Here is a 26,286-nt window from a genome sequence, read left to right as displayed (position 1 = left end):
AGGGGGGGTTGTTGAACCATTTCTTTTCTGCCGCTTCAACACGTAGCGTGAGCGAAACAGAGGCGTTGGTATCCAAACTAAACCAAACCAAACCTCCCCAAGCCCGGTCTGAACCGGTTCGGGAGCAGTGCGCGCTCTCGGACGCTCCCTCCCCTTCTGTCATGCTGCAATTCCTGCCACGCGCTCACACACAAAAAAACTAGATGAGCACGAGCGCGCGCACGCAAACGTCACCCCCTTCCCCCTCTACCTCATTCCCATTGGCGCCCCCGGACCTCTCGAGCCTCCTCTTGTTCTCTTCACAGATTGGCTCCATAAGCTGCCGCGATGAGGACCCTGACCTGCGATTGGTTGGTGTGAGTTCGAGCCCTTGTCCCTCATTGGTCGTTGCGGGCCGTGCATGAGCGCGAGGGAAAGAGTTGTAAACGCGAAGCGCGTGCTGGAAAAGCCGAGGCGTGTTGAGAGAAGCGCGAGCACCGGAGATCATCAGAGGCATCACTCGTCACAACATCCAGCCTCTCATCCGCCTTTTTTCCCCGAATTCTTTGCGGTTTTCGGTTTTATCGTTAAAGTGTACATAGTTGTGGGATATAAGACCTGAGTTAATTAGCGAGGTTTTTGATCTACCGCGTCGGGGGCAGTTACCGTTGCCCCTCGGTGGGGGACCTCGTTATCATTTTTCGGGAGGCAAAATCGCAGCCTCTCACCGCGTGTTAGTTCAAAATAATCATAGGTGGAATAATCAGTTGTCGAATTTTTGTGGGGTCTTTGTTCTGGTCAGACTAAATTTTCTTTAAAACAAGTAAAAAAACTGCCGTAGGTCTTTGTGTGGCTTTAGTTTCGTGTCTTCGTCGCAGCTATCCGAAGTTCCGCACACCAAGCTCCACAACATGTGCTCCCGGGTGTGGTTTATCACAGACCGTCGGATCAGCCAGGAATACCCGCAGGTCCAGATCCTGCGAGCCCTGAAGGAGCGCTGCGTCGAGGATGATGTTGAATTCCGCTATCTTTTGATGGATGATATCGTCCTGACCATCACAGACGGACAGCTCGGTAAATACCATAAGGGGACACACACATACACACCATAATTCATATAGAATTGCATCCGTTATATCTACAATAAATCAGTTTTATAATAGACCAGTTTGCTAAATAGCTGGTCTGTGTTGATAATTAGCGCTCTTGCAATGAGCGGATGTGCATCACCGTGTTTGTGTGTTTTGTGTGTGTGGATGACCGCCTAACCCACTTTTCACAATTCATCTACCACAACGGAAACGGTGGATGGGAAACCGTTGAAAATCCTTATAATGTAATATAAAGTGAAACTGTAGTTTATGTGCGGGTAACTGGGGTTATTGTTGCAGGATGTGCGAGCGAATGAGGGAACAGTCACGAGTGTGCGGCGCGAGCGCGTTCATTAACATAAAGCCTTGAGAAAAGGCAGATGGCGCGACGATCACAAAGAGCAGCTATTTTGTGTGTTTAATTATACCCGAATACAATTATTTAGCAGAATTTGATGTGTTTAGGTTATGATTATATAGTCTGTAAGATTAGCTTGTCATTATTTATTTATTTATTTATTAGCCATCTGTGACGCGTTCGCGCGAGACTCCACATACAAAGAGTTTTAATAGAAATAATCGACCAGTCACCTGCAAACCTCGTCTAAAATATAATTTAAACCGGTTTAATTAGTCAAGGATTTTTTTAAAACTTGTATTTGTCAAATATTGGTGGAATAGTATTACGATGTTATCATATTGCCTCGTGAACATGAAGATCATCCGAGGTGCTTAACGAAATCAGCAACTCATTTGAATACAAAATCCCTATGAGTATGCGTTACCGGCGCACATTTTACCATAATACTATATAATAGTTTGAACAAAAGCACGGGCGGTTAGTTAATCATTTTAGACCTAGTGTGTAAATTTGGTCTACGCAGCACATCTTCATGGTGATCTTGCAGTAATCACTAAATTAATGACTAATTGTTGCAGGTTGAGGTGTGAAAAGTTTGTATTAAAGTTTGTAATGTTGTTACTGTTGTTGCCTTGTGTGCTGGTGGGTGGGGCTTCCTCGGGTCTTGCTTTGGGGGTGACAGCATTTTCTTTGGTGGGGTGGTGCAGATGGTGAGTGGGACGTTGTGTATTTCGCATGGACCTGAGGTAAAGGGAGTGGCTATGCACCAGTGCAGTTCTGCCTAGGATCAGCAGCTTTAAGTTAAGAGACGTGACTGCAACATGATGGACAGCCGGTCCAACAGGACAGCCAGAACAGACATGCTAAGCAAAGCAGATAGGAATCAATGATAAGTGAACCTGCCACTTAACTGGTAGAGCATGACACTAGCAGGTTAAAATCCTAGTGAGTACCTACATACATATAAAGCGTATACCTTTATACACACAAGGTTACTTTGTATAAAAGTGCCTGCCACTTTGTCATTTAAATGCACCCACATAATGGAAATTTGTGCGTGAAAGCAGCACAACTGCGGCAGGTTGTGTGTATTTGTTTTTTATCTGCTTGCCAGGATCGTGTCTCGGTTCGATTAGGTGGTGGACAGACAGTCAGCTCTGGGATTTAAACCCCTGAGATCCCACCATTCGGCTGAATTACATCATCAGTGTGAGACGCATGGATCCAAGTGGGTCAGCACATAATCATGATACGTGGAGAGAAGCTCTCCATAGATTTGGACAAAAATCCAAACTCCTCAATTGCGATAAACCACTTGCATCAGTAAAACATGTTGTGTGGCTTTAAATAGTTATTTTATTTAGTTTTAAAAATAGCAATATGTTTACAAGCGCTGGAAGCAGGTGCATAGTTATCTTATCAACTGCTGTGTGTGTTTCACCACACAGAAATCAAAAAATCGATAAGCTGTCGATGTTCAGCGCGTGTTACTTTTTGACGACTAGTGTCCATTCCTCTACGTAATGAGAAATGTAACACCATTTTACCGTCTCACACTTACACAAGCTGCAGGCAAGCTAAAAAAAAAATAAAACCATGCAAATATTGCCCACATGACTGCTTTTGCCTGTTCGTTGTGATGTAATGATCTTTAAACATTCAGTTTAATGGGTCATTTCCCAGGTCATGTTTTCATATCTATAAATCTTATTATATGTGCAAACATGCCACCATCATAGGAGGCTTTAGTGGTTTAAATAGTGTTGTATGGAGATTACGTTGTTGTTTACTTACCAAGTTTTTACATTTAAACTTGTAAAATGAATATAGATGTAGTACTGCGCTTAATCTGATTATCTTGTGTTTTATGACACTTCTGTGATTTCTGATGATTATAAATGTGATTGATAATTAGCTTCAACCTCACAGTGCTGATCTGGGCTCAGTTCCTTGTACCAGTCTGCAGATATAAATCATAGGTGCCACAATGATTAGCTGTGGTGTAGGTTAATGGTGTTTGTTTGTTTTGTCTGCCTGGTTTGATACCTGTATCCAGTACCAGTTTACCTCACGGTTACTGAATACCTCTGAAGTAGGTTAAAACTGTGTGTTGATACTGTGTTTAACCTAGGACAATAGCTTATCCTAAAGATCTTGTTGGGTTTGATGCTGACGTTTTAGTGTCTAAGCGAAACGGTTTTGTTTTTCAGCTCAAGACTGAACAGCTGCAGTAGATTTGACAAAGAAGTGTGGAAGATTGATGGCATGTTTCGTATTTGGTCTGTAGCTGTAGATTATACAGGCTAAACTTGAGGCAGATTCAAGCTATAAAACCTGACTGCTTTGTTTCTTTAGCAGTTTTCAGTACTTAAACACATGATAACAGTAATGCACTCTCGCACACATGTGCGCACATGGTCTTGAGGGCTGATTGTGTGCTGTATGACTGTCATTTCCTCCGGAAATCGGTTAGGCCTGGTTGAACATCGGACCGGTTCACTTTACTCACCCTCATGCTATCCCAGATTTATATATTACTTTCGTTTTTTTCCGTCAATTAATAATTAATTAATAATAAATTAATAATTTTATATTAAAATGCCATCATGTTATTTTCCTAAATGGTGCTCAGCATGGTAAATACAGAAAAACCCAACCATCTATCATTAAAGTAATCCAAATGACTCCACATGGATACTGTATGTCTTCTGAAAAAAACAATACATTTTTGAGAGAAAATTATTACTATTTTAAGTAGGGCTGGGCATAGATTAATCTTGTACAAAATAAAAGTAATTTTTTGCATACTATGAGTTTGTGCTGTGTGTAAATATTATGTATATTTAAACACACATACATACATATGCGCATATATATATATATATATATATATATATATATATATGTGTATATATATATGTATATATATATTACACACAGCAAAAACTCATGTTATGCTAAAAATTACTTTTATTTTGAGATAAATCTATGCCCAGCACTAATTTTAAGCTTACTGATCAATAAATGGCATATTCATGGAAACATGCAGATCAGCAAAATAAATTCAGCTATGGTGCCATGTCAGTACCCTTTAATCTCTTTGGTTCTTTCATGTTTTATGATGAAAACAAATATTACTACAAATACGGTAGGTTGATAGCATTTTAATATCGAGTAATTTGTTTGTGTTCATTTGAAGAAAGTAAGTCATATACCTCTTGGATGGTATGAAGGTGAGTAAAAAAAGAGATAATTTTCATATTTGCGTAAAGTATGCCTAGGTATTTTGAATAATGTTGTTAGTTTATCTTCACGCTAAAGTTAAACTCAATCAGTTGTGAACAGTGTCATTTTGTAATTTCACATAAGGCAGCTATCTATTTAGGCATCAAGGCCAAGGTTTCGAAACAGAGCTATGATCTCTCTGTGTGGTTTGTAATAGCAATAATTGTTTTGCGTGCTCAAACAGATGGCAATAAATAAAATGCTATGTTATACATTTAAATTAGGTGTTTGTTAAAGCTACATGGTAAAACTGCTTGCATTTAAAAGTCCCTTCTGCCTCTCGCTTTAAAATCCCTTTTTGATGTATGCGAGGAAGAGGGAGTGCTGATGAAGCAGTTGCCGGTGAAGATGCTGAGTCGTGCTTTGTGCGTGTTGCTCCATTCTAAGATGGCGGAGAGAGAGAGAGAGATTCTGTGATGCATTCATGTTTTGTTTCTCTTTTCTTGTGGATCTCTTTTTCTTGTACTTTCTGTTCTGTTTCTGTTTAATCTCTTAAAAAAAAAAAGAAAATTAACACATGGTTATTGTTTTGCAATCATCTTTTAAAAATTTTCTCAATTGATTTTGTTGTTTGTGTTCTGCGTTCCATCTGAACAAATTGTCCTTTTTTTAATGCCTACTCAAATTGATCTTTAATGATTCTGATTTTATTCAGTCAAAACAGGATATGGTCGGATCATCTCTAAACTGATTTTAGGATTTACTAAATGCTTTTAAGGCAAATGTTTAAGTAAGCATAAATTTTAAGTGAAATCTTAATTAAAAACAGAGCGTTGCAAACTGGGTTAGTGGGTCAGCATAAACGCTGCAGTGCTGAGGCAAACACGCGACCTTCTGCAGTATTGTGTAACTGCAATTTAGTATTGCGGAGATGGTGGGTGTTGTAAACCAAGGCCAGCTCGTCTGGCATGCATCAAGTATGAGGGTATTTGTGTATGTGTGTGTGAGAGAGCGAGAGGGAGGGATGGTGCATCCGAATAACAAAAGTGACTCTCATAGGTTACTTTGATACATGGGTGTTATCTCTCTACATTGATGTTGCACTGCACATTATTCATTTTCTATACGATTCCTCTCTCTCGGTCTGCGGGTTGAGCAGGAGATAGTGACCTCGTACCCGCAAGTTGCAGTGGTGCGAGTTCCCACTCCTTGGGTCCAGTCAGACAGTGACATCACTGTACTGCGTCACTTGGAGAAGATGGGCTGCCGTCTGGTGAACCGACCGCAGGCGATCCTTAATTGTGTCAATAAGTTCTGGACCTTCCAGGAGCTCGCCGGGCATGGAGTCCCTTTGCCGGATACATACTCCTATGGTAAGGATTGAAATAATCTCATTCATTCTTAGTAAATATAAAGTATTTATTTGTCTTTGCTGATTTATATTGGTTTGGCTGTAGTCCAGGAATTTTATCATGGTAAACTTTATTATCCTGATATTGGATTACATTTAAAGTCCATACTATCTTAATTGTTGTACTTCATTACATTTCAGTTACTTTAAACACCAATTGATGTTGATAAGAAAATTAAAAATTAACTAAGAATCAACAAATGTAATTGCTGCCATGTTAGCACTTCAAGGCCTAGTAAAACATTTTCCTATTCTTCAGAACGTTACCAAACCTTTCTGGTATTTTATCAGGCTTTAAAGGATTGGTTAATTTTCTTTAAAAAAAAATCCAGATAATTTACTCACCACCATGTCATGCAATATGTTGATGTCTTTCTTTGTTCAGTCAAGAAGAATTACAGAATTTTTCTTATTTTGATGGACTTTGATGGGCCCCAACACTTAGCAGTTTTGATGCAGTTTAAAAGTGCAGTTTCAGCAGAGTTTCAAAGGACTCTAAACGATCCCAAACGAGCCATAAGAGTCTTATCTAGCGAAACGATTGTCATTTTTGACAAGAAAAATAAAAAAATATGCACTTTTAAAACACAACTTCTCGTCTATCTCTGGTCATGTGCGCGACCTCACGCTATACGTCATCACGTCAAGAGGTCACGGAGGACGTATGCGAAACTATGCCCCCTCGTTTGGGATCGTTTAGAGTCCTTTGAAACTCCGTTGAAACTGCAAATTTAAAATGTGTTGGTGTCCATTAAAATGAGAAAAATCCTGGAATGTTTTCCACAAAAAACATAATTTCTTCTCGACTGAACAAAGAAATACATCAACATTTTGGATGACATGGTGGTGAGTAAATTATCTGGATTTTTTTTTTTTTAAGAAAATGGACTAATCCTTTAACACCATAAAACGAGCCCTGATCATACTGGTTTTTGTTTTACATTTAGGCATTTAGCAGATGCTTATTCAAAGCGACTCACAAAGATCACAAAACAAAGCAATTTGTCATGTGGAGGCAATAATACAAAAAGTGCTTCTACCAAGTTGCTAGTTTTCACAATTCCGAAACAATGCCTGTTGAGGGAAAGTTTTCTCTCTCTTTTTTATTTTATTAAAGATGGAAGAGATTAAATAGCAGTCCACATCTACTTGTCAAGTATTCACAGAAAAGATGTTTTTATTTGTGTTTTGAATGTTGCCAGAGATGTGGTTGACCGGACTGCGTTTGGAAGATCGTTCCACCAGCAAGGAGTAGTAAAGGAGAATAAGCGGGAAATTTAGTGCCCTTTTGTTAAGGTGTCACAAGGTGCCGCTCATTCGCTGAATGCAAGGTTCTGGATGGGTTGTGGGAATGTAGGAAGGTGTAAAGTGTGTGCTGGTGCAGTGCCAATGATAGTTCTGTAAGTGAGCTGCAGTGACTTGATCGGTAGCCAATGGAGAGAGATGAAAACCGATGTCACACGAGCTCTTTTGGGCTTCTGGAAGATGAGTCGAACTGCTGTGTTCTGAACTGCCCGTGCAGGAAGACCATCAAGGAGAGCATTACAGTTATCCAGCCTGGAGATTACAAGGTCCTGGGTGATAAGTTGAACAACATTATGCTTGGTAAGGTAGGGTCGTATCTTCCTGATGTTGTATAATGCAAATTGACATGACCTTGTTTATCTTTGCGATGTGACCAGTAAAGGACATCTGGTCATCAAAGATTAGGTTTTTTGGCAGTTTTGGATGGAGTAATGTTTGTGTTGCCAAGTTGAATAGAGAGGTCATGCTGTACCTTAGGTTGTGCCCAAAATACATGGTGACCTGATATAATATATAAATAAATATTTAAAGGAATAGTGTACTCATTTTCAATATTAAAATATGTTATTACCTCAACTAAGAATTGTTGATACATCCCTCTATCATCTGTGTGCGTGCACGTAAGCGCTGGAGCGCGCTGCGACGCTTCGATAGCATTTAGCTTAGCCCCATTCATTCAATGGTGCCATTTGGAGATGGGGTTGGAGGTGGCCGGGCACGTCAACGTTTTTCCTATTTAAGACGAGTAGTTATACGAGCAAGTTTGGTGTTACAAAATAAAACGTAGCGCTTTTCTAAGCGGATTTAAAAGAGGAACTGTATTTTATGGCGTAATGGCACCTTTGGGAGTACTTTGACTCGGCGCAGTAACACCCTCCCTCTTCCATTATGAGAGTGAGAAGGGGAGCGGACTTTTCAGGTGAGTCGAAGTACTCCCAAAAGTGCTATTACGCCATAAAATATAGTTCCTCTTTTAAATCCGCTTAGAAAAGCGCTACGTTGTATTTTGTACCACCAAACTTGCTCGTATAACTACTCGTCTTAAATAGGAAAAACATTGATGTGTTTGGTCACTTCTAACTTTATCTCTAAATGGCACACAGATGATGGAGGGATGTATCAACGGTTCTTGGTTGGGGTGGTGACATGTTTTGATATTGAAAATGAGTAGACTATTCCTTTAATAATTTGATGATAAAAATGTTCATTTTAAAATCTGTTCAAATTTTAATATTGCCTATGTTGACGTGTCTGTATTTCTCATTCATTTACACATACACACGGGCTGTTGTTAGTTTAACCTGCTCCTGTTTGGAAAACGAAAGCAGAAGCCCTCATGCTGCTTTATAGTAGACGCAAACATGATAAACCATGGATGGGGTGAGATGAGGTGGGGGTTTATAAAAGCAGTTAGAGCCGTTGTAGTGACGTGTTCCTGGCTGAGGCCTATATTGCATGCCCTGCATTCTCTCTCTCTCACTCTCTCTCTCTGGCTCGCTCTCCCCCACTCTGCGCCCCCTCCCATTGAAAGCTACTGCATCCACGAAGAGCCATTTTGTTTTTGAAAGCATTGTGTATTTGCATTCGAGCAGTTGTAATTGCTTGAGTAATTTCTTTTCTCGTTTGCTTTTCCTTTCTCTTTTACTATTTTCCTACGTGTTACATTTTGGCTGCCTTTGAGTTGAACATATGGCCATCGTGTTTCATCTGAAACACATCTTAGAGCCATTAACCTTCACAAACTGGCCACGTATTTGGACAGACAGCAGGAAACAGGAGAAGCTCTGCATGGCAACAAAAACTGTCAGGATAGCAGTTCTTCTCACGTGGATATTAAATGTCTTGTTGGTTGCGTCTCATTAGAGCTGTTTGCATTTCGCTTCGGAATCTCACACCCAAAGCAAATCTCACAATTACGTTCTTTACAAATTCATTAACCAGCGTGTGTTTCTGTGTTTGTGTGTGTGTATCTCCAGGGGGACATGACAACTTCCGCAAGATGATCGATGAAGCTGAGCCGCTGGGTTACCCTGTGGTGGTGAAGAACGCTCGTGGACATCGAGGTAAAGCACTGATCCCAGAACATCTGCTGCTCATAATGGTTCTTTTGGGGGCTAAGAAAAACAGGCCTCAAACCATCACATTTACCCAAATGTAAATTTTAGTCAGATTTGAGTGCTGGCAAACCTTTACCAGCCCGAAGGCACACACACACACTCACTGAAAGCCTCAAGGAAGTTACATAGCATTTTGAATTTCAGGATAAAGAAACCAATAAGCTTGGAAAAGCGGTCCCCCTTTAACCTTAAAAACAAAGGCTGTCATTCTCTCCTGCTTAGTGCACAGGGAGTGCCTTATCCTGGGCTTTTTGCAGTAATATGACTGTTCAGTGTAATATAAGGTGTTTGCTGCTGCTGATGATTAACCATCTCAGTTATGCCAAGCAGTTTTAAAGAGGCTCGGTTTCGGTTAGAAAAGTAAATATCATAATTTACGGTTAAAACTGTTTATTAGTAAAGGGCAATTTTTCTGGAGGGTGTTTGCGATTTTAATGTTTCAGAAAGCTGTTGTCGCTTGTTGGTTGCGTCAGGGTCTGGTTTGTTAAATTGTTGTGAGCCGGGTGTTAAAGTTGTAAGGTTACCTTACAAAAAATATATCTATGAAAACTTAAAGGGGTCATGACATGTATTTTTATTATTTATGATGTTCTCTGAGCTGTACATTTATGAAGTTATTTTGCCGAAAAACATTCAAATTTAAGTAATTTATAACCTTTTACCCAGCTTTTACTTGTTTTTCATCTTCTGATTGAAACGGTCTGATTTGTGTGTTTCCCCTTAAGAGCGTTTGGCCTGGTTCGGTGTCCCTCCCACTTCTATGATTGACTGCCTACACACTGCGGCTTTCTATGCAGTTTCACTACAAATGCAGCTTCTCAAACGGTCTTCTTAAACACTTTGTGTGTTTAACACATCACAGACAGCCAAACAATCTCATACGCACAATGCGAAAAGTCTTTACAACAGAAATGAATCACTACCAAACACATATCATGCTCAGCTAGTGTACAAACACTGCAATGTTTGAGAATTGAATCCAAACATAGTTCTAAGATTTTTTGAGGAAATTAATTTTAAACATCTTTTCTAGTCTTACTTTATTTAATCACACTTTATTCTCGCCATGAATATAGCCTTAAAAGCTGGTATAGCGTTTAAAAGAAAAGAAAGAAACAGAGAATTGCACCCTAAATAGTGCACTTATTGCCAGCGACTGTGAACACATAAATAGAATGCCAGCATGTTTCTAACACACATGCTCTCATGTATATAGTTTTATCACATCTCCTGGACAGTGTAATTCAAAACTCGCATATAAATGGGTCGTTACCCAAAATAGTATTTAAATAACAATTTGCTGGTTTCTTGTTTAGTCCAAAACGGTAGGCATGTAAGTCAGCGCTTATATGACACTACATCCGTTTTAATAGTTAATAATATGACGTCAAGATCCTTCAGAAGCCAACGAGATACAATTTTTGACATCACAATCTTACGGTTATTACGATCTCATCGTGATTGTAAACAACTACTCCTTCGGATCCCTTTGAGTTGCTGCTCTGACTGAAGTTCAGTGGGCGGAGCCAACGATACGATGGTGTGATGTGTCTTTCTCTGAGGCAGAGAATGGGGAGGCTGCAGACCTGAAGCAGGCATGTCATATAAAATTAATATATCAATGTGTACGTCTCTAATCCAGACGTTTTCTGTAGTTTTAATAATTCTGTTATTGATAAGGAGGACATTTTAATGTATTAATGATACCAAGACCTGTTATTGGTCAATAAATAGATCAAGGCAAAATGAATTGCTCATGTCATGACCTCTTTAATTCATGGAAATTTCTTGTCTATATATATATATATATAACATTTTTATCCTATGCTTTGCTCTAAAATGTTTAGTCACCATAAAATTGTCTGGCATGAATGACCTCTATAAAATTATTTAAAATTGTTGTCTAATCCCAAAGAGTTGATGAGTTATGAAAATCCTGTGGAATGGGAATCCTGATGGAAAGCAGAATATTAGGCCTGGACGAGAATATTCAAATATTCGAATATTTGTTCGGTGGGTTGATGTTCGATTTTCATTTGAGATTCGATTATTCTTTTTTACAACATTATTAGCGTTAATGCAGAACCTTTACAAAGCAGGAAGTGCGCTATAGGTGGCGCAGAGACTCCAACAGCCATAGCCAACAGTCACCAAACACTACCAGTAGAAGATCATGCCTCGAACGTAATGCGCACTTCCTGCTTTAGCATAAACGCTAATAATGTTCAGTTTCTTGCAAAAACGGATCAATTTGCTTCATAAGACGTCAATGTGTCGTATAACCAGGAGTTATAGGGGATTACTTTTCTTATTGGATCTGCTTTTAAGCTTTCAAAGTGACGGATACGTAGACTTGCATGACGAAGCACTGGGGTTTCTGAAAAACTAAAGTTATCTTCTTTGTTATTCTACTGTGGAAAACATATCGGATGGCGTAAGTGTTAGTAAATAAACTTGATTTTGGAAGTATAGAGTTGGTTGAACTTCATTCATTTATTTTTGTTCTTTTATTTCAATAGCCTAACGTTACCCTTTACATTGTCAGTAATTACTGTGTTGCTAATTTCTGATATTGGGAGTGTTTGCATGTAGAAAAATGTTAGGCTACCTTATTAAAAGTATTGCAGACCTATGTGTTTTATATCACAAATGCAGTGCCTATTCTCGGAGATCGCATGACTCACGCCGTTTCCGGCTCGTGCTGTTCTGTAGTTAATTAAAAGTTTATTAATTCTGAACATGTTACATGTCCATAATGCACCAAAATGCAACACTTCACTCCCTTGGGTCCGCAGCAACACACCTGTCACATTATAAAACTGCAAACAGACAGATATGTTCAGCCCCTCCTTTCGAAGCTTTGAATATTCAATGTGATTTCTACTAAAGCTTCGAAGCTCAAAAAAATGGTATCCGGACCAGCCCTACAGAATGTACCTCAGGCGTTTCAGTGAACTTTTTTAAGTTATGAACTCGGTGAAATTGTTTTGAAAGATGTGAACTACAGTAGAAAGTAAAACACAAAATGTTGAACAATATAAGGCTGTGACATGTTTTGAAAGGTCCTCTGTGTGGAATGGGGTGTGGTAATGGTAGCCTAAGGGTTAAATATCTGCAGGTTTACGCTAAGACCATCACCTTTGTGCCCTTGGGTACATGTATACAAGTTGCTCTAGAGGGCGGCGTCTGTTTGGATCTCGCACAATATTTTTGGTCAGTGCAGTGAGTGTTTTCCATCCTCTTGTTAATTAAAAGTGAGAAGGAAATCCTGTTACATGGGGATGTGTAACATGAGTGTAAAATTTTGTAGATATGTAACAAATAAGGAGTGAGTCTTTATTCCAATATTGGCCTTTAAATGTTGGTGGAGAGCCCGTTTGCTGCTTTGTGTTTGGGCCACGTGTCGTCCAATCAATCATCATTGCTTTAGAATAATGAGAGGTGACAGCCTACTGTTATGTTTCGAAATTTCGAAGGTATTGCCTAAACTCCATTAGAGGAAATATCAGCCAATAACAACACTTTGGTCTGGGCAGCTTTTCAAAAAATGCTTGAAGTCTTGCATTACCAATACATGCAGCTTTGATTATACATTTAACATTGTGCTCTGTTTTTGATCCGGACAGGTAAAGCTGTGTTTTTGGCCCGGGATAAGCACCACCTCTCAGACCTTTGTCACCTGATTCGCCATGACGCCCCATACTTGTTTCAGGAGTATGTAAAGGAGAGCCACGGACGAGACGTGCGGGTGGTTCTGGTGGGGGGTAGGGTGATCGGATCCATGCTCCGTTGCTCTACCGACGGACGTATGCAGAGCAACTGCTCGCTAGGTACGCGTACAAGTTCACCTTCTGTTCATCATGTTTTGTATATAAAATGGCAGCTCGAGAGCTGTGCATGTCCAATGACTTGAATAATGTAAAAGGATCACTTTTCATGACTGACAGCTCTTTTTTTCCTCTCACTTTAGGTGGAGTAGGAATGATGTGTCCTCTTAGCGAACAGGGAAAGCAGCTTGCCGTGCAAGTGTGCAATATTTTGGGAATGGACGTGTGTGGAATCGACCTGCTCCAGATGAACGATGGCTCCTTCGTGGTGTGCGAGGCTAACGCCAACGTGGGCTTCATCGCGTTCGACCAGGCGTGCGGGATGGACGTGGCGGGCATCGTGGCCGACTACGCCCTCTCCATGCTGCCGAGCCGCCTCAACAGGAAGATGTCGCTGCTATCCGTAGTCTCCAGCACCAGTGAAACCAGCAGCGAGCCGGAGGTGTGTATTCCCAACGGTGTGATAATCCCGACAGAGGTGTGTATTCCCAACGAAATGTGCCCTCCCGGTCCTACCTGTGCCATCCCCGACACGGGGTCCTCCATGAGCACAAGCTCCACCTCCAGCGAAAGCGAGGCGGATCTAAACGAAACGGGCCCCGCCCCTGTCGCAGGCGATCCCACCTACAATATCAACTCCCTCCTCGCAAGTGAAATAACTGTTGACTGAGTGCGCTGGAATTGCAGCCACACGCATACACATACATTGAAGAGCGACATACATACTGAAATGGACATTATACATACAGATGCACATGTGTAATCTAACTAACCCACCCTATAAACCCGCCCCCCAGTCTGAGGCTGCTCCCCTGATGTTTCTTTTCCATTGACAAGCTTTAGGATCATACAGCGCAGACTGGAAGTGCACTATATTGTGTACACTCCAGCCTGACTATAGTGCACCAGCTAAATATATGCGTTTGCCACTGTAATACAAGGGTGCATGCACTGTAGAATGGTTTATTGGGATACGACTCCCAAATCTGTAACTTTCGAACTGGATTCTGATGTACATATTGTGGGTTAGCGTGCGTACACACATACACAAACACACACAATCTTAAGGTTATATTAAAGTCTGTATTATAGAGAGAGAATGAATGAATTGTCTGTTACAAACCCTTTGGTGTAATGCATTACGTGTGGGGGCAAGAGAGAAAGAAAATGGACCCAAAAAAATGCAAAACCACATTCCCTCCTGTTCCCTGTACAACTGGAAAGCTGTGTATTCTGTCCAGATTCTGTCCTATCTCTTTTAAAGCATGAATGAGTATTTTAGACTGTTGCGATGGCTACCTGTAGTTAATGAATTACTGCTGATCCGACAAGCGTTAAGGTTTCATTTGCTCTGCTGGTGTCTGTTTAAACTGACTTGACTGTGGGACCAGTTTTGAATGACCTTTCTGAGTGTTTAAATGAGGATTTGGTCCACAGGAATTGACTAGATGAATTCTTGTAAGCATCTTTTGATTTGTGTGTCTGTAAATGAGTCTGCCATTTTAGGATTCCCTGCTGTCCACCATTTTGAACCGGTTAAAGCTCTCCATGTTCTCACTCGCATGTGATGCGCAACTTGAAATACTTGAGATTCATTTTCACATTCAAATCTGCAAATGACCTCAAGTGAATCTGCATGTTTGCCAGACCAAAGGCAAATAATGCTATCCCACATATTAGAGTCTGAACAGCGAGATGCATAGAAATATATGCGTAGATTTTAAATACCAATGTTTTTACCACAAGGGCTGAAGATTTTTGCCAACACTAAACGCTTATGATGAATAAGCTATTTGTCTTCAAAGATTTTGTTTGTACGAGAATAAAACTGAAGTGTCAACTCGAATGGGTGCTACAACTTCTTTTAATTCAGCCCAGTGGTTTACAAGCCATTGGTAACCAGAAAGTTGTATTGACTCGATTTAATCTTAATCATTTGTTTTATTAAAATTATTAGTACACAAATATTTCGAAATTGGAAGCGTTAATTCTTTCTGGAAGTTTCAGCAGACATCCAACAGATTAAATATTGCAACCTGGACTATTTGCACATTTGCATGTACATTTAAATTCACATCGAGTCTTAAGGCGAACCGCATATATCGATAAACCTCAAGTTCACCATGGACCAAACTCACAATCCGAACCAGCTCAGAATGGTTTACAGTGCGGAGCGTAGATCAATTGTGGAGGGATTCACACTTGAACTTGAAAAATAGGTTCAGAATCAAATTTAGTGCTACCGTTTACATTGAAACTAGATTTACATTTAGAGTCAACTCAGGGAAGCAGCCTTGATCAAATTCCTCACCTTGAAAACGTGACATTCATGCTATTCAGTCCTGCCTGTGTGTATCAATAAACAAAAAGACAAAGATTTAAGAAATGCATCCTGTGGGACCTGATGGTTACATGCACTCTGTTCTTGTTTGTTTTATATTTAGTGTTCCGTTTTCCTAATTTATTTTTCATTTTTGAAGGAAGTAAAAACTGGTTTGTATGCGATTATCTTGTTTGGGAAAGGCAGAAGAGTGAGACGATTTATTGAACAGAAGTTTACCACCCGAGACGCACACACGCACTCGCTCTTCTCACCACCCCCTCAAGTGTTATGATTCGCTGTAGTGTGCGTAATGTGTCCCATCATTTCACGCAACCAGAGATGTGCTCCCTTTCTGTAAAGTACAGCACACCATATGGCTGTTGGACTTTTAAGTGATCTGCCTCAACTTTTAGTTGAACACAACGGGACCCATGTTTAATCAGTACACATATAGTACAATAGTAGTATTAAAGGTTTGATCATTCTCATTAGTAAGGTACCATTGTACCCCTCTGATTTATGTGAGATAAGACTCCTTTTACTCATTGGCTATTGAAGTAACAAAGTGAAAACAAAACCAACAGTTGCTGCTAATGACCACTCTACTCTCTGGTATGGAAAGGGAAATGTTTTGAGAATCCATGTGTTCGTTTCATTGCCTCATTGTTTTCTTTATTTTTAGTGGGACCTTAATGCCAAAAACCAAGCAATGTTGTATAATTTAAAACAAGAACTTAGTGATAAAACGCTAACATTGATGTTATGTGTTATGACGTAATAATAACATTAATAACAACAATAAACACATTTTAAAAATGTCCTGAACTTGAAAATGTCTGGGATGCTTGTTTGTTTATTTCACATCATGGCTTACAGATTAACCTAGTGCTAGCTAACACTGTCTATTCATTTAATATATAATTTTATATGTTAACATTGCACTATAATGCATGCAGTTATATTTCATTATGGTAGGTCAATGTTGTGTTTTTCAGCAAAATGCAAGAGATTCTGGATGGCCTCTCTCATGCTGTTGTGCTCATTCGACCCCTCAATCAACATCTCAGCCTTCTTCCCATATTCCAGTGCCTACACACAAACACATACTTATTAATATACACTCACCTAAAGGATTATTAGGAACACCTGTTCAAATTCTCTAATGCAATGGTGTGGGGGATGTTTTCTTGGCACACTTTAGGCCCCTTAGTGGGCATCATTTAAATGCCATGGCCTACCTGAGCATTGTTTCTGACCATGTCCATCCCTTTATGACCACCATGTACCCATCCTCTGATGGCTACTTTCAGCAGGATAATGTCACAAAGCTCGAATCATTTCAAATTGGTTTGTTGAACATGACAATGAGTTCACTGTACTAAAATGTCCCCCACAGCCACCAGATCTCAACCCAATAGAGCATCTTTGGGATGTGGTGGAACGGGAACTTCATGCCCTGGATGTGCATCCCACAAATCTCTATCTTCTCAATTTGGGCCAACATTTCTAAAGAATGCTTTCAGTACCTTGTTGAATCAATGTCACGTAGAATTAAGGCAGTTCTGAAGGCGAAATGGGGTCAAACACTGGTGTTCCTAATAATCCTTTAGGTTTGTATATACCTGTACATCTTGCAAAATCATCTAAAAGTGACTAAAGTTTTTCTGATTATTGCACTGTATAAGAAGTAAATCTAATTTAATATGATTTGATATGAGTGTGAGGAGTAAAGCTAGTTTTATTTATTTAAAAAAAATGTTTTACACAAAATGAAAATGTAATAATGTTTTTGAGTACTAAAGTTCAACTGTTGTATGTGATACGTGCTTTGGGGCTGAACTTGTGATCTCATATAATCTCTAGGGGATATTGCGGAAGTGGAGGGAATCCTGTAGGAGAATCCCATAATAACCACAGTCTGGCTGTTAATTTCCCTCATGGATTTAGTCATTAGTGCTAACCTGCAGTGACGTTAATAACCTAAACATGTCCCTTGTAACATGTACAAATAAATCTGGATCTAGTCTGGCATCCTCCAGGAACAAACTTGGCTTAGACAATCAGTAAAAATGAAACAACATTTTTATGCATTATGAAGTTATTGAATTTAATTTACCAGCAAATAACCCCAAACTAGTATACTGATATTTTGATTTACCTTGGAGTAGTTGTTAGAGAGCAACCACAGCATTGCCAGAGAATGAAACAATATAGCCGACAGATCAGAGCAAGGTTTCTTATGCTGTTCCTCAAAGTCTAGAATGCATCTCAACATCTGATCGACCTCCACACACTGAGCCTCACCTACACACACACACACACACACACACACACCAACAAAAGTAAACTCAATTTCAGTTATAATGGTTTCCAGTGTCAAAGAGATGAAATAGTGCAGTCATTTGATCTCTCATTGCCATTAATAGTAATTTATCTCCTAAAAGTAAAAAGTAAACCAAGCAAACTCCCATGAGATAATAATGGCATGATTTTGGAAGTGCTAGTGTCATGCTCCATGCTACAAGGATATCACTAAAACAATAAATACAAAATAGCAAAAATATCTTCAGAACTAACAAAAATGCCCCAAATATTAAAGGAAAACACCACACTTTTTCAATATTTTACTATGTTCTTACCTCAACTTAGACAAATTAATACAAACCTATATTTTTCTAATGCGTGCACTTAAAGGAATAGTCTACCCTTTTGCCACATTAAACTATGTTATTACCTCAACCTAGACGAATTAATACATACCTATCTTTTTCTCATGTAACAGTCTTTAAATAGGGAAAACATGGAAGTGTTTGGTGACTTCCCTGTTTGGTACCATAGGAATGAATGGGTCTAGGCTAAATGCTAACACATTCACGACGCGCTGTACAGTGCACGCATTGAAAAAAGATAGATATGTATTAATTCGTCTAAGTTGAGGTAATAACATAGTTTAATATGGCAAAAGGGTAGACTATTCCTTTAATCTTTGCAGCGCGTTGTGAATGTATTAGCATTTAGCCAGCCCCATTCATTCCTTAGGATCCAAACAGGGATGAATTTAGAAGCCACCAAACACTTCCATGTTTTCCTTTTTTAAAGACTGTTACATGAGTAAGTATGGTGGCACAAAATAAAACTTGTGTTTGGATCCTAAGGAATGAATGGGGCTAGGCTAAATGCTAACACATTCACGACGCGCTGTACAAAGATTAAAAGTGCACGCATTGATAAAAGATAGGTATATATTCATTCATCTGTTAAGGTAAGAACATAGTAAAATATTGAAAAACTGTGGTGTTTTCCTTTAATGCTACGTTTATGCATTTTATCTCAAATTACTTAATAAGTTTGTGTTTCGTGGGAATTTAAAATTTTTCTAAAGTAACTTATGAATGAAAGAGCATTTCATTTTATTTGTCTATTAAGCTATATATGTGGGGCAAAATGAATTCCTGTGTTACAATGCCCTAATAAGGGTAAACATAGTCCCATTAATGGGGGACAAACACTGACCCATTTCTAAAACTCCTGAAGGTAATAAATAGAGTTTATCCAATTTGACAATGATTTAAGTTGCTTAAACTGTGAGGATAAAGAGTCTGGTGTAACACTCCCCTGCCATCTAACATCATCTACATGACTACTAATCTGCAGAGAGAACATAAATAACACTGGCTAGTGCCCTAGATCACATCAGGTCATACTTGATGCTGTTTCTCTTTGCAGTCACACACACACACACACATCCTGAGCTTTTCTCTGCTGTACAGTCATCTGGTCAGGAGTTATATCATGATGTGGCTGGCCACAGGGTGGAACCAGTGTCAGCCTGCTGACCTTGGATCAGCAGTTAAGAGGCCAGAGAACAGGAAGGATCAGTGCTTTCTCAAGCACACTGACCACCGGACAGCTGGGATGGACACTGGGTTAAGCCCGCCACGTCACTTAGCCACAACTAAACACAAGTGAGGTTAATAGGCTTAGAGAGAACTAGGACAGGGGCGTGCACACGTATACCAGCGATCGTGTTTCCCTTGATCTTAGTTATCAATGGAGTAAAGCAGGTTTTTGCCCTGGGACACAAACTTATGATTTCATACACAAATCATGACATCATACCAAACACAAACACACAGGCAACTGGGTGCAGGCTGTTATTAATACTGAACAGATGTAAGATTTGAAGAGACCATCAAATAAATAGGAACACATTTTCGTGTCAGGTTTTAAATTACATTTTACAATACTTGACAATAAGTGTCAAATCTGTAGCATTAGGGTGTTATCAAAACATTCAACATAAAAAATTTTAATGATCCCGATCAGTCCAACATAGCAACACTGACTCAACTAAAAATGTGAATTTATATAACGTTGGGCTGGGCTATGTTTGTCCAGCAGCTAATTTGGATTACAAAAGATGATCAGAAAAGCATATTGATATTTAGAAATAGCTACCCGATTATTTCGTATAATGCTAAGCTGATAATTTCAGCTAAACTAAACAAATGTGGTTTGGCCTCAAGGTAGGTATTCAGTAGCAGGCTGCTCTGCCAATGTGCATTTTAAAAATTCTGGCTTTTGGCCAGAGTTTTGGAAACCTGTTTAAGTCAACCATTATTTTTGCAATTTCACTAGTCAAGAAAGTTACACTCTTAATCCCAGCAAACATTAATCCCGTAACCACAAAACATCTATCACAGTCACTGTAAAATTACGAACAGACAGGAAGAGACGTGCGGTCGCGATGGGGCCAGCATTGCAGAGCTGGCCGAATGATGGAACCTCTTTGTTAAGTGCACAAAGACTAAGCTGTGTTTGTAGATGTGCCTGTGTGTGATTCAGACAGGAAGGTTTAATGTCTCTAAGCTACTTACCAAAACAGTCCTCTGGCTCAGTGCCACTCCGACTGATCCTTTCCATCAACCTACACAGGTGAGCGTGCCAGAAACCTGCAACCTGTCCAAATTAAGTACAATGAGCGGCGTTTTAAACACATAGATACATTGAGATGTAGGTGCGTTTACCTCTGTGTAGAGCGAGTGGGTGATGTCAGGCTTGTTTTGCTTTAGAAACACATCGGCCATGAGGAAATACCCTTCACATGTCTCAGTACTCTCCAATCCAAACACCTCACTGGCGTAGTACACCTACAGAACACAAATTATAAAATGTATCGCCACACATACAGCAGGGATAAGTCATGTGTACATCAATACACACATATATGACCCTGGACCACAAAACAATACATTGTATGGGTCAAAATTATAAAAAACATTAGTATTTTAAGTAAAAAATCATGTTGCATAAAGATTTTTGTAAATATACAGTACTGTGCAAAAGTTTTAGGCCAACATGCTACCATTATAATTGTTGTTTTTGCAATTGTATAGTGATCATATATAATTATTTCTCAGTCTCTTTATTAGAATACATCCGGAAAATACAGGACATGTGTATGTAGTATGAAAAACTGTATAAAAGTGTAAGCTGAAGTGTAAGTATTTAGAGTAAACTCCCCTTCCACTTGAGCAATAGCAGGCAGCTGCAGGATCTCTTAAACTTAAATGAAATTAAATCCTAATTTCTAATTCTTATCGAATGACTTCAGGACTTCAGTCTCCTCAAAAAAGCTCAAGATGTGTTTCGTGCCAAGAGTGGTCACACTAAATACTGACTGATGCCTGAAGAAGACATTTAGTTGTTAAAATTGCTTTAATTTTGTGTACATATGTCCTATATATTCTGTTTGTATCTTTAAAAAGAGTGAAAAATAAATATGGATAGACATTAAAACTTTGCTAAAACAACAAAGCTGGTGATGGTGGCCTAAGACGTTTGCACAGTATTGTATAAAAAATATTTATCATTAGTAAAATGTGTTGCAAAGCATTTAAAGGTGATTTTCTCAATATTTTGATTATTTGGAACCTTCAGATTTGATTTTCAAATAGTTGTATCTCAGCCAAATATTGTCATATCCTAAAAAACCATACATCAAAGCTTATTTATTCAGCTTCAATTGAAAAAAGACCCTTATGACTAATTGTAAAAATGGACCCTGCCTGTAAAAAACAATTAAAGTCATCTTTTGCTGTTTTCTTTCCTTTCTACATAAAATCATCCTACATAATGTCATTCTGGGCAAATATACACTTAATCTTTTTTAAATATTGACTGAGTAAGGTCATGTCAAAGATTGAAATGATATTTATGAAATTTCGACCTGGATTTCACAGACAGGGTCACTTGTCAACACATGCTAGGACTTACGTCACTGGAGAAATGAAAGAGAGCAGACGGGTATTTTCCTGTAGCGGCATGCAGGCGGCCCAGGGTTCGATGTAGCTGATGAAGGACAATGGGACTACAACCTGGTGTGTTCATTACTGCCCATTCAGCCTTAGAGAGATACTCTTGAGCCTGGGACATAGAATCTAAACCTAGATACACATTAACAGACATACACTGAGCGAAGATGGGTCATTGATACCTTTAAAAGTTCAATTACCTGTACAATTATTATATGGTCTGAACGGACTCCATACAACCGTTATTAAAAAGGGACATTCCACTTTTTTTCCAGCTTCCCTAGAGTTAAACATTTCATTTTACTCTTTTGGAATCCATTCTGCCATTTTCCGGGTCTGGCGTTACCACTTTTATCATAGTTTAGCACAATCCATTGAATCTGATTAGCCCATTAGCATCGCGCCTAAAAAATAACCAAGAGTTTCAATATTTTTCCTATTAAAAACTTGACTCTTCTGTAGTTACATTGTGTACTAAGACCGATGGAAAATAAAAGTTGCAATTTTCTAGGCAGATTTGTCTAGGAACTATGCACGTAAGGTCACCTTTGGCGAAAGTGACTGCGGTTACGCCCACTGAGTGGCAGCAGAATTTGTCTACAGTGTGAAATCAGCGAAAACACGGGGAAAACACGTCTAATTAGGAAAAAGCTGTTGTGCGATAGATTAATAGTCAGTTTTACTGGCATTTTCGCAGCAGCCGCTATGAAAACTTAGCCTGGCTCCGCCCTCCTACGTGCTTCCGCTTAATTTTCATTTCGCTTCAGCACAATGTCTGGGACTGCTGTGTAGAGTTTCGTTTTCTCCGGCAAAAATCTGCAGGTCCAATCAGCGAACTGAGGGCGGTGGCTAAGAACGATGACGTTGAGGTCGTGCGCCAGACTAAGTGACATATGTCACGACCAAACGTTAGCGATTGGTTATGGCAGATTCAGAGTGACTCTGGGCAGATCCAATAGTTTTAAACTTCAACAGAGGACCCTCCTTAACGGAAGTAACGCTTTGCAATGGAGCGTGGCCAGACTCTCTGTACAAATGAAATGAATGTACGAGAGTCTGGTTGGACCACACTAATGAAAACTAGCCATTTTGTTGAATGTTTGCCACTCAACAGGGCGAGTTCCGGCGTGGTCATCTGGAAAAGTGAAGTCAATGCATACCCTCTGTTGAAAGATACTTTGGACTACTTTCGGCTGCTGCGTAAAATCATTACCATGTTACGGCAGCAAAGTCCTTGATTATTACGCCAGAATTCGAGTATAGTTCGTAGCCATATCTGCGTAGAAAATCGCAACTTTTAGAAATGTTGTAACTACAGAAGAGTCAAGTTTTAAATAGGAAAAATATCAAAACTCTTTGGTCATTTTTGAGCGCGATGCTAATGGTCTAATCAGATTCAATGGATTATGCTAAGCTATGCTAAAAGTAGCATCGCCAGACCCAGAGATCAGCTGAACGGATTCCAAAACATTAAAAATCAAATGATTAACTCTAGGGGAGCTGGAAAATGAGCATTTTTTTTAAAAGTGGAGTGTCTCTTTAAGGTTCATCTAGAATAAATGTGTTCATGCTGTTTAAAACTGGTTCATGAAGGTTTAATGATAAAAATACAAGGTGAAACAACACAGCAATGAGCTTGCTTGTTAATGTAGTTATGTTACCTACAATATATGCTTGTCATAAAGCTGAGGACCAACAGTTGGTGAAATACCTGGACACAGTATTGTACTGTGTAGATAATCGATGTTACACTCAAATCTCAATAGTGAATATGCAGTAAGAACTTATTGCACATCTGCAGCAGCAGTCCATCATATCCTGAATTACATAACACTGTCTTTCCCTTAACTGTGTCCTTGTCCAAGCCCTGCCCTTTCAGCGCACCAGTTTACCATCCCACAGAAAGTAAACAGGTCTTGATGCCAGCATCACTTATTGAGAGGAAGTTATTGCGCCTGTCAGACTCTGGAGAGGTTCGGGCAGTGAAGCGAACTATAAAGTTATTATTGTTGCTCTTTATCTAATGGGTTCTGAAGAGTTAAAATTAGTACAGCCGGACATTGCATCAGAGTCATGGAAAAATAAGACATTTGCATGCCTGTGCTGTAGCCTACTAACATTTCCCAAGTTCAAAGCCAAGAAATCATTTCTAACCCTTTTGAGAACTGTGTGTTAATGTCCACGTGTTGCCTTTTTTTGCTGATGGAAGTGCTTGCGTGCATCTCACCTATATAAGCATGTGCAAGCAGGAGATAAGCTGGTACCAGTTTAACGGAACGAGGTCCGTACAGCTGCACGGCCCAGCGCAGGAAGAGAAGAGCAGCTGGTATCGCATGATGAAACCTTTTACTGGACACCCACCTTTGTGCCTCTAGGTGAGCAATCTCTATTAGCTCCTCCTAATGTCCATCAAAACACATAAATTACCAATTAGACATCCACCCTTATAACCCCATTATTTGCCAGATTGTATATGTTAAGGATAATGTATATGCAGCCGGTTGTTATCGCAAAATAAACCAGACAGCGTGATCACATTGAAGGGGTTTATTTTGTGATAACACGAGTAAATAACTGCACATATGAAATATTGATTTGAAATGTTTTGGCATTTCGTTTATGTTAGCATAAAAATGTTACAGCGGAGTGATGAATTTAACATATAAGTAGTGCCGGACCGGTTAACATGACGCGCAGGATGTAGGTAAACTGCGTGGTGGTCTCAGCTTTCGCTGTTATCTGGTTGTGGCTAGAGGGATACAGCTACAGACAAAATCTCGTAAAATCTCGCTGGATGAGCGCTCTTTTTACCCCCAGACCTAACCCAGCATCTCGCGAGATTTGGCCGTTGCTGTATCCCATCTAGACAGACTCGGAATAACAGACCTTCTAATGTCACGACCGACCAATCAGAATCAAGTATTCTTAAGAGACGTATAATAAGTAAACAAGAACCTGTTTCTTCAGGATTTCTGTATGGTGTTGTTCCCGGTCAGCATGCAACGTGTGAAAGGGTGCAGGTGCGTGAATGGACACCAGTAGAGGACAGACTTTTTCATGAACACTGATCCAGTCGGCCTGCTGGTGGTCAGGGTCACTAACGTTATACACAAACAAAAATAAATTTTGTTTAACGTAAATATAAGGCATGTGGACAGTGGGTCAGTAATGATTTCATTTGTGGGATTGGTTATGTTTAAATTAGTCGTGGACTAGAGAAGTGGAATGCGTGTATCTTGCACTTTAAAAGCCGCCTGCCCGTCAAAGAGCATTCTGTTTGTGAAGAGAAAAGAAACTGACCGTCTGACTGTGAGATAGACATTTGCATTGTTGTCATTGCGACCGTGAATATACGTTGCGGGCATTGTGGCGTCTTTAAAATAGCAAGTAAAAACTCACAAAAACATACGCTTTCCCCACTCGTGCTTCTTTTTTCCATGGTTGGTTGAAAGAACGCATGGCTGGCTATTCTCTTCCCTCTGCACATAATTTCTCCTCCAGCTGTTTGAACTCACTCAACCCTTCCATCTTTCTGCAGTCACACGGCTAACAGTGAACACGTGTGTTTATTACGCCACCTGGCGTCTGGCGTTATTATATAACGCATGTATTGGTACACTGAGTTTTGATATTGAGTGTCACAATTTACGCGAATTCATTATTTAAATACTAAAATGAATAAATATAGGCGGCGTCAGACTCACCAGTAAAGGGTGACCCGGCAGTTTGCGCATTGCAGTTTTGCAGGTCTCTGGCAAAGTATGCATAGTTTCTTTACTCCTTTGGGATTTGCGAGCGGGTTTATTGTTGACGACATACTAAATATACAAACAAAAACGCAATTTTATTAACTTGAGGCAAAATGGATAAAAAAAACTCCAAACGGATAAAAATATCTTAAAGTTGAGTTGACAATGGAAGCGATTTGTTGTTAATAAAAATCAGTACACACAACGTTTATCTGAAACAAGCTGTTTTGTTTGCGTCTTAATACACAACAGTGTAGACTTGTTTTGGAAATAGTTTCCATGGATATAACCTCGAGCCGGATAAACTACAATATGTTAATAAAATTTTTTTTCAATACATATTTTTATACTTAAATACAATTTAAAAACAAATTTCTAGAATTGTTTAATATATCGAGTAACTTTGTTACATTTTATTACAATTAGTTAACTCTTATACATTTGTATGCGACCTAGAGATTTGTCGACACCTAATGGCGAAATTAATTTCAGTTTCATACTTTTCAAATTTTCTAGGACAAAATTTCTCAAGTTTCTCAAATTGGGTGACATGCAGGTGAGATGATGCCAGTTTAATTACATTT

The 26,286-nt window shown here is 39.4% G+C and overlaps 2 protein-coding genes across 7 annotated transcripts; one reads left to right on the top strand and one right to left on the bottom strand.

Annotated features, from left to right (window-relative positions):
- rimkla (ribosomal modification protein rimK-like family member A) lies at window positions 1-16,472 on the top strand. The gene is made up of 5 exons (XM_073867780.1): window positions 1-1,055; window positions 5,801-6,029; window positions 9,349-9,435; window positions 13,116-13,319; window positions 13,460-16,472. The coding sequence occupies exons 1-5, from the start codon at window positions 891-893 to the stop codon at window positions 13,984-13,986; spliced, it is 1,212 nt and encodes a 403-aa protein (XP_073723881.1). The 5' UTR covers window positions 1-890; the 3' UTR covers window positions 13,987-16,472.
- Window positions 16,447-26,286, bottom strand: zmynd12 (zinc finger, MYND-type containing 12). Of its 6 annotated transcripts, XM_055167819.2 has the most exons (9): window positions 25,906-25,924; window positions 25,658-25,771; window positions 24,909-25,050; window positions 24,181-24,352; window positions 21,916-22,085; window positions 20,667-20,789; window positions 20,517-20,598; window positions 17,798-17,943; window positions 16,447-16,728 (listed from the first exon to the last, which is right to left on the bottom strand). In XM_055167819.2, exons 2-9 carry the CDS (start codon window positions 25,768-25,770, stop codon window positions 16,606-16,608), a joined length of 1,071 nt encoding a protein of 356 aa, XP_055023794.2. In that variant the 5' UTR covers window position 25,771; window positions 25,906-25,924; the 3' UTR covers window positions 16,447-16,605. The 6 variants fall into 6 exon arrangements, with proteins under 6 accessions (XP_055023794.2, XP_073723882.1, XP_055023793.2 ...); XM_073867781.1 differs by lacking the exon at window positions 24,909-25,050 and having other exon boundaries at window positions 25,906-26,286; XM_055167818.2 differs by having other exon boundaries at window positions 25,658-25,985.

Source organism: Misgurnus anguillicaudatus, chromosome 5 (assembly GCF_027580225.2).
Source record: "Misgurnus anguillicaudatus chromosome 5, ASM2758022v2, whole genome shotgun sequence".
Taxonomy (NCBI): Eukaryota; Metazoa; Chordata; class Actinopteri; order Cypriniformes; family Cobitidae; genus Misgurnus; species Misgurnus anguillicaudatus.
The sequence above is the reverse complement of the archived record's forward strand: the minus strand, read 5'-3'. Positions and strand labels throughout refer to the sequence as shown.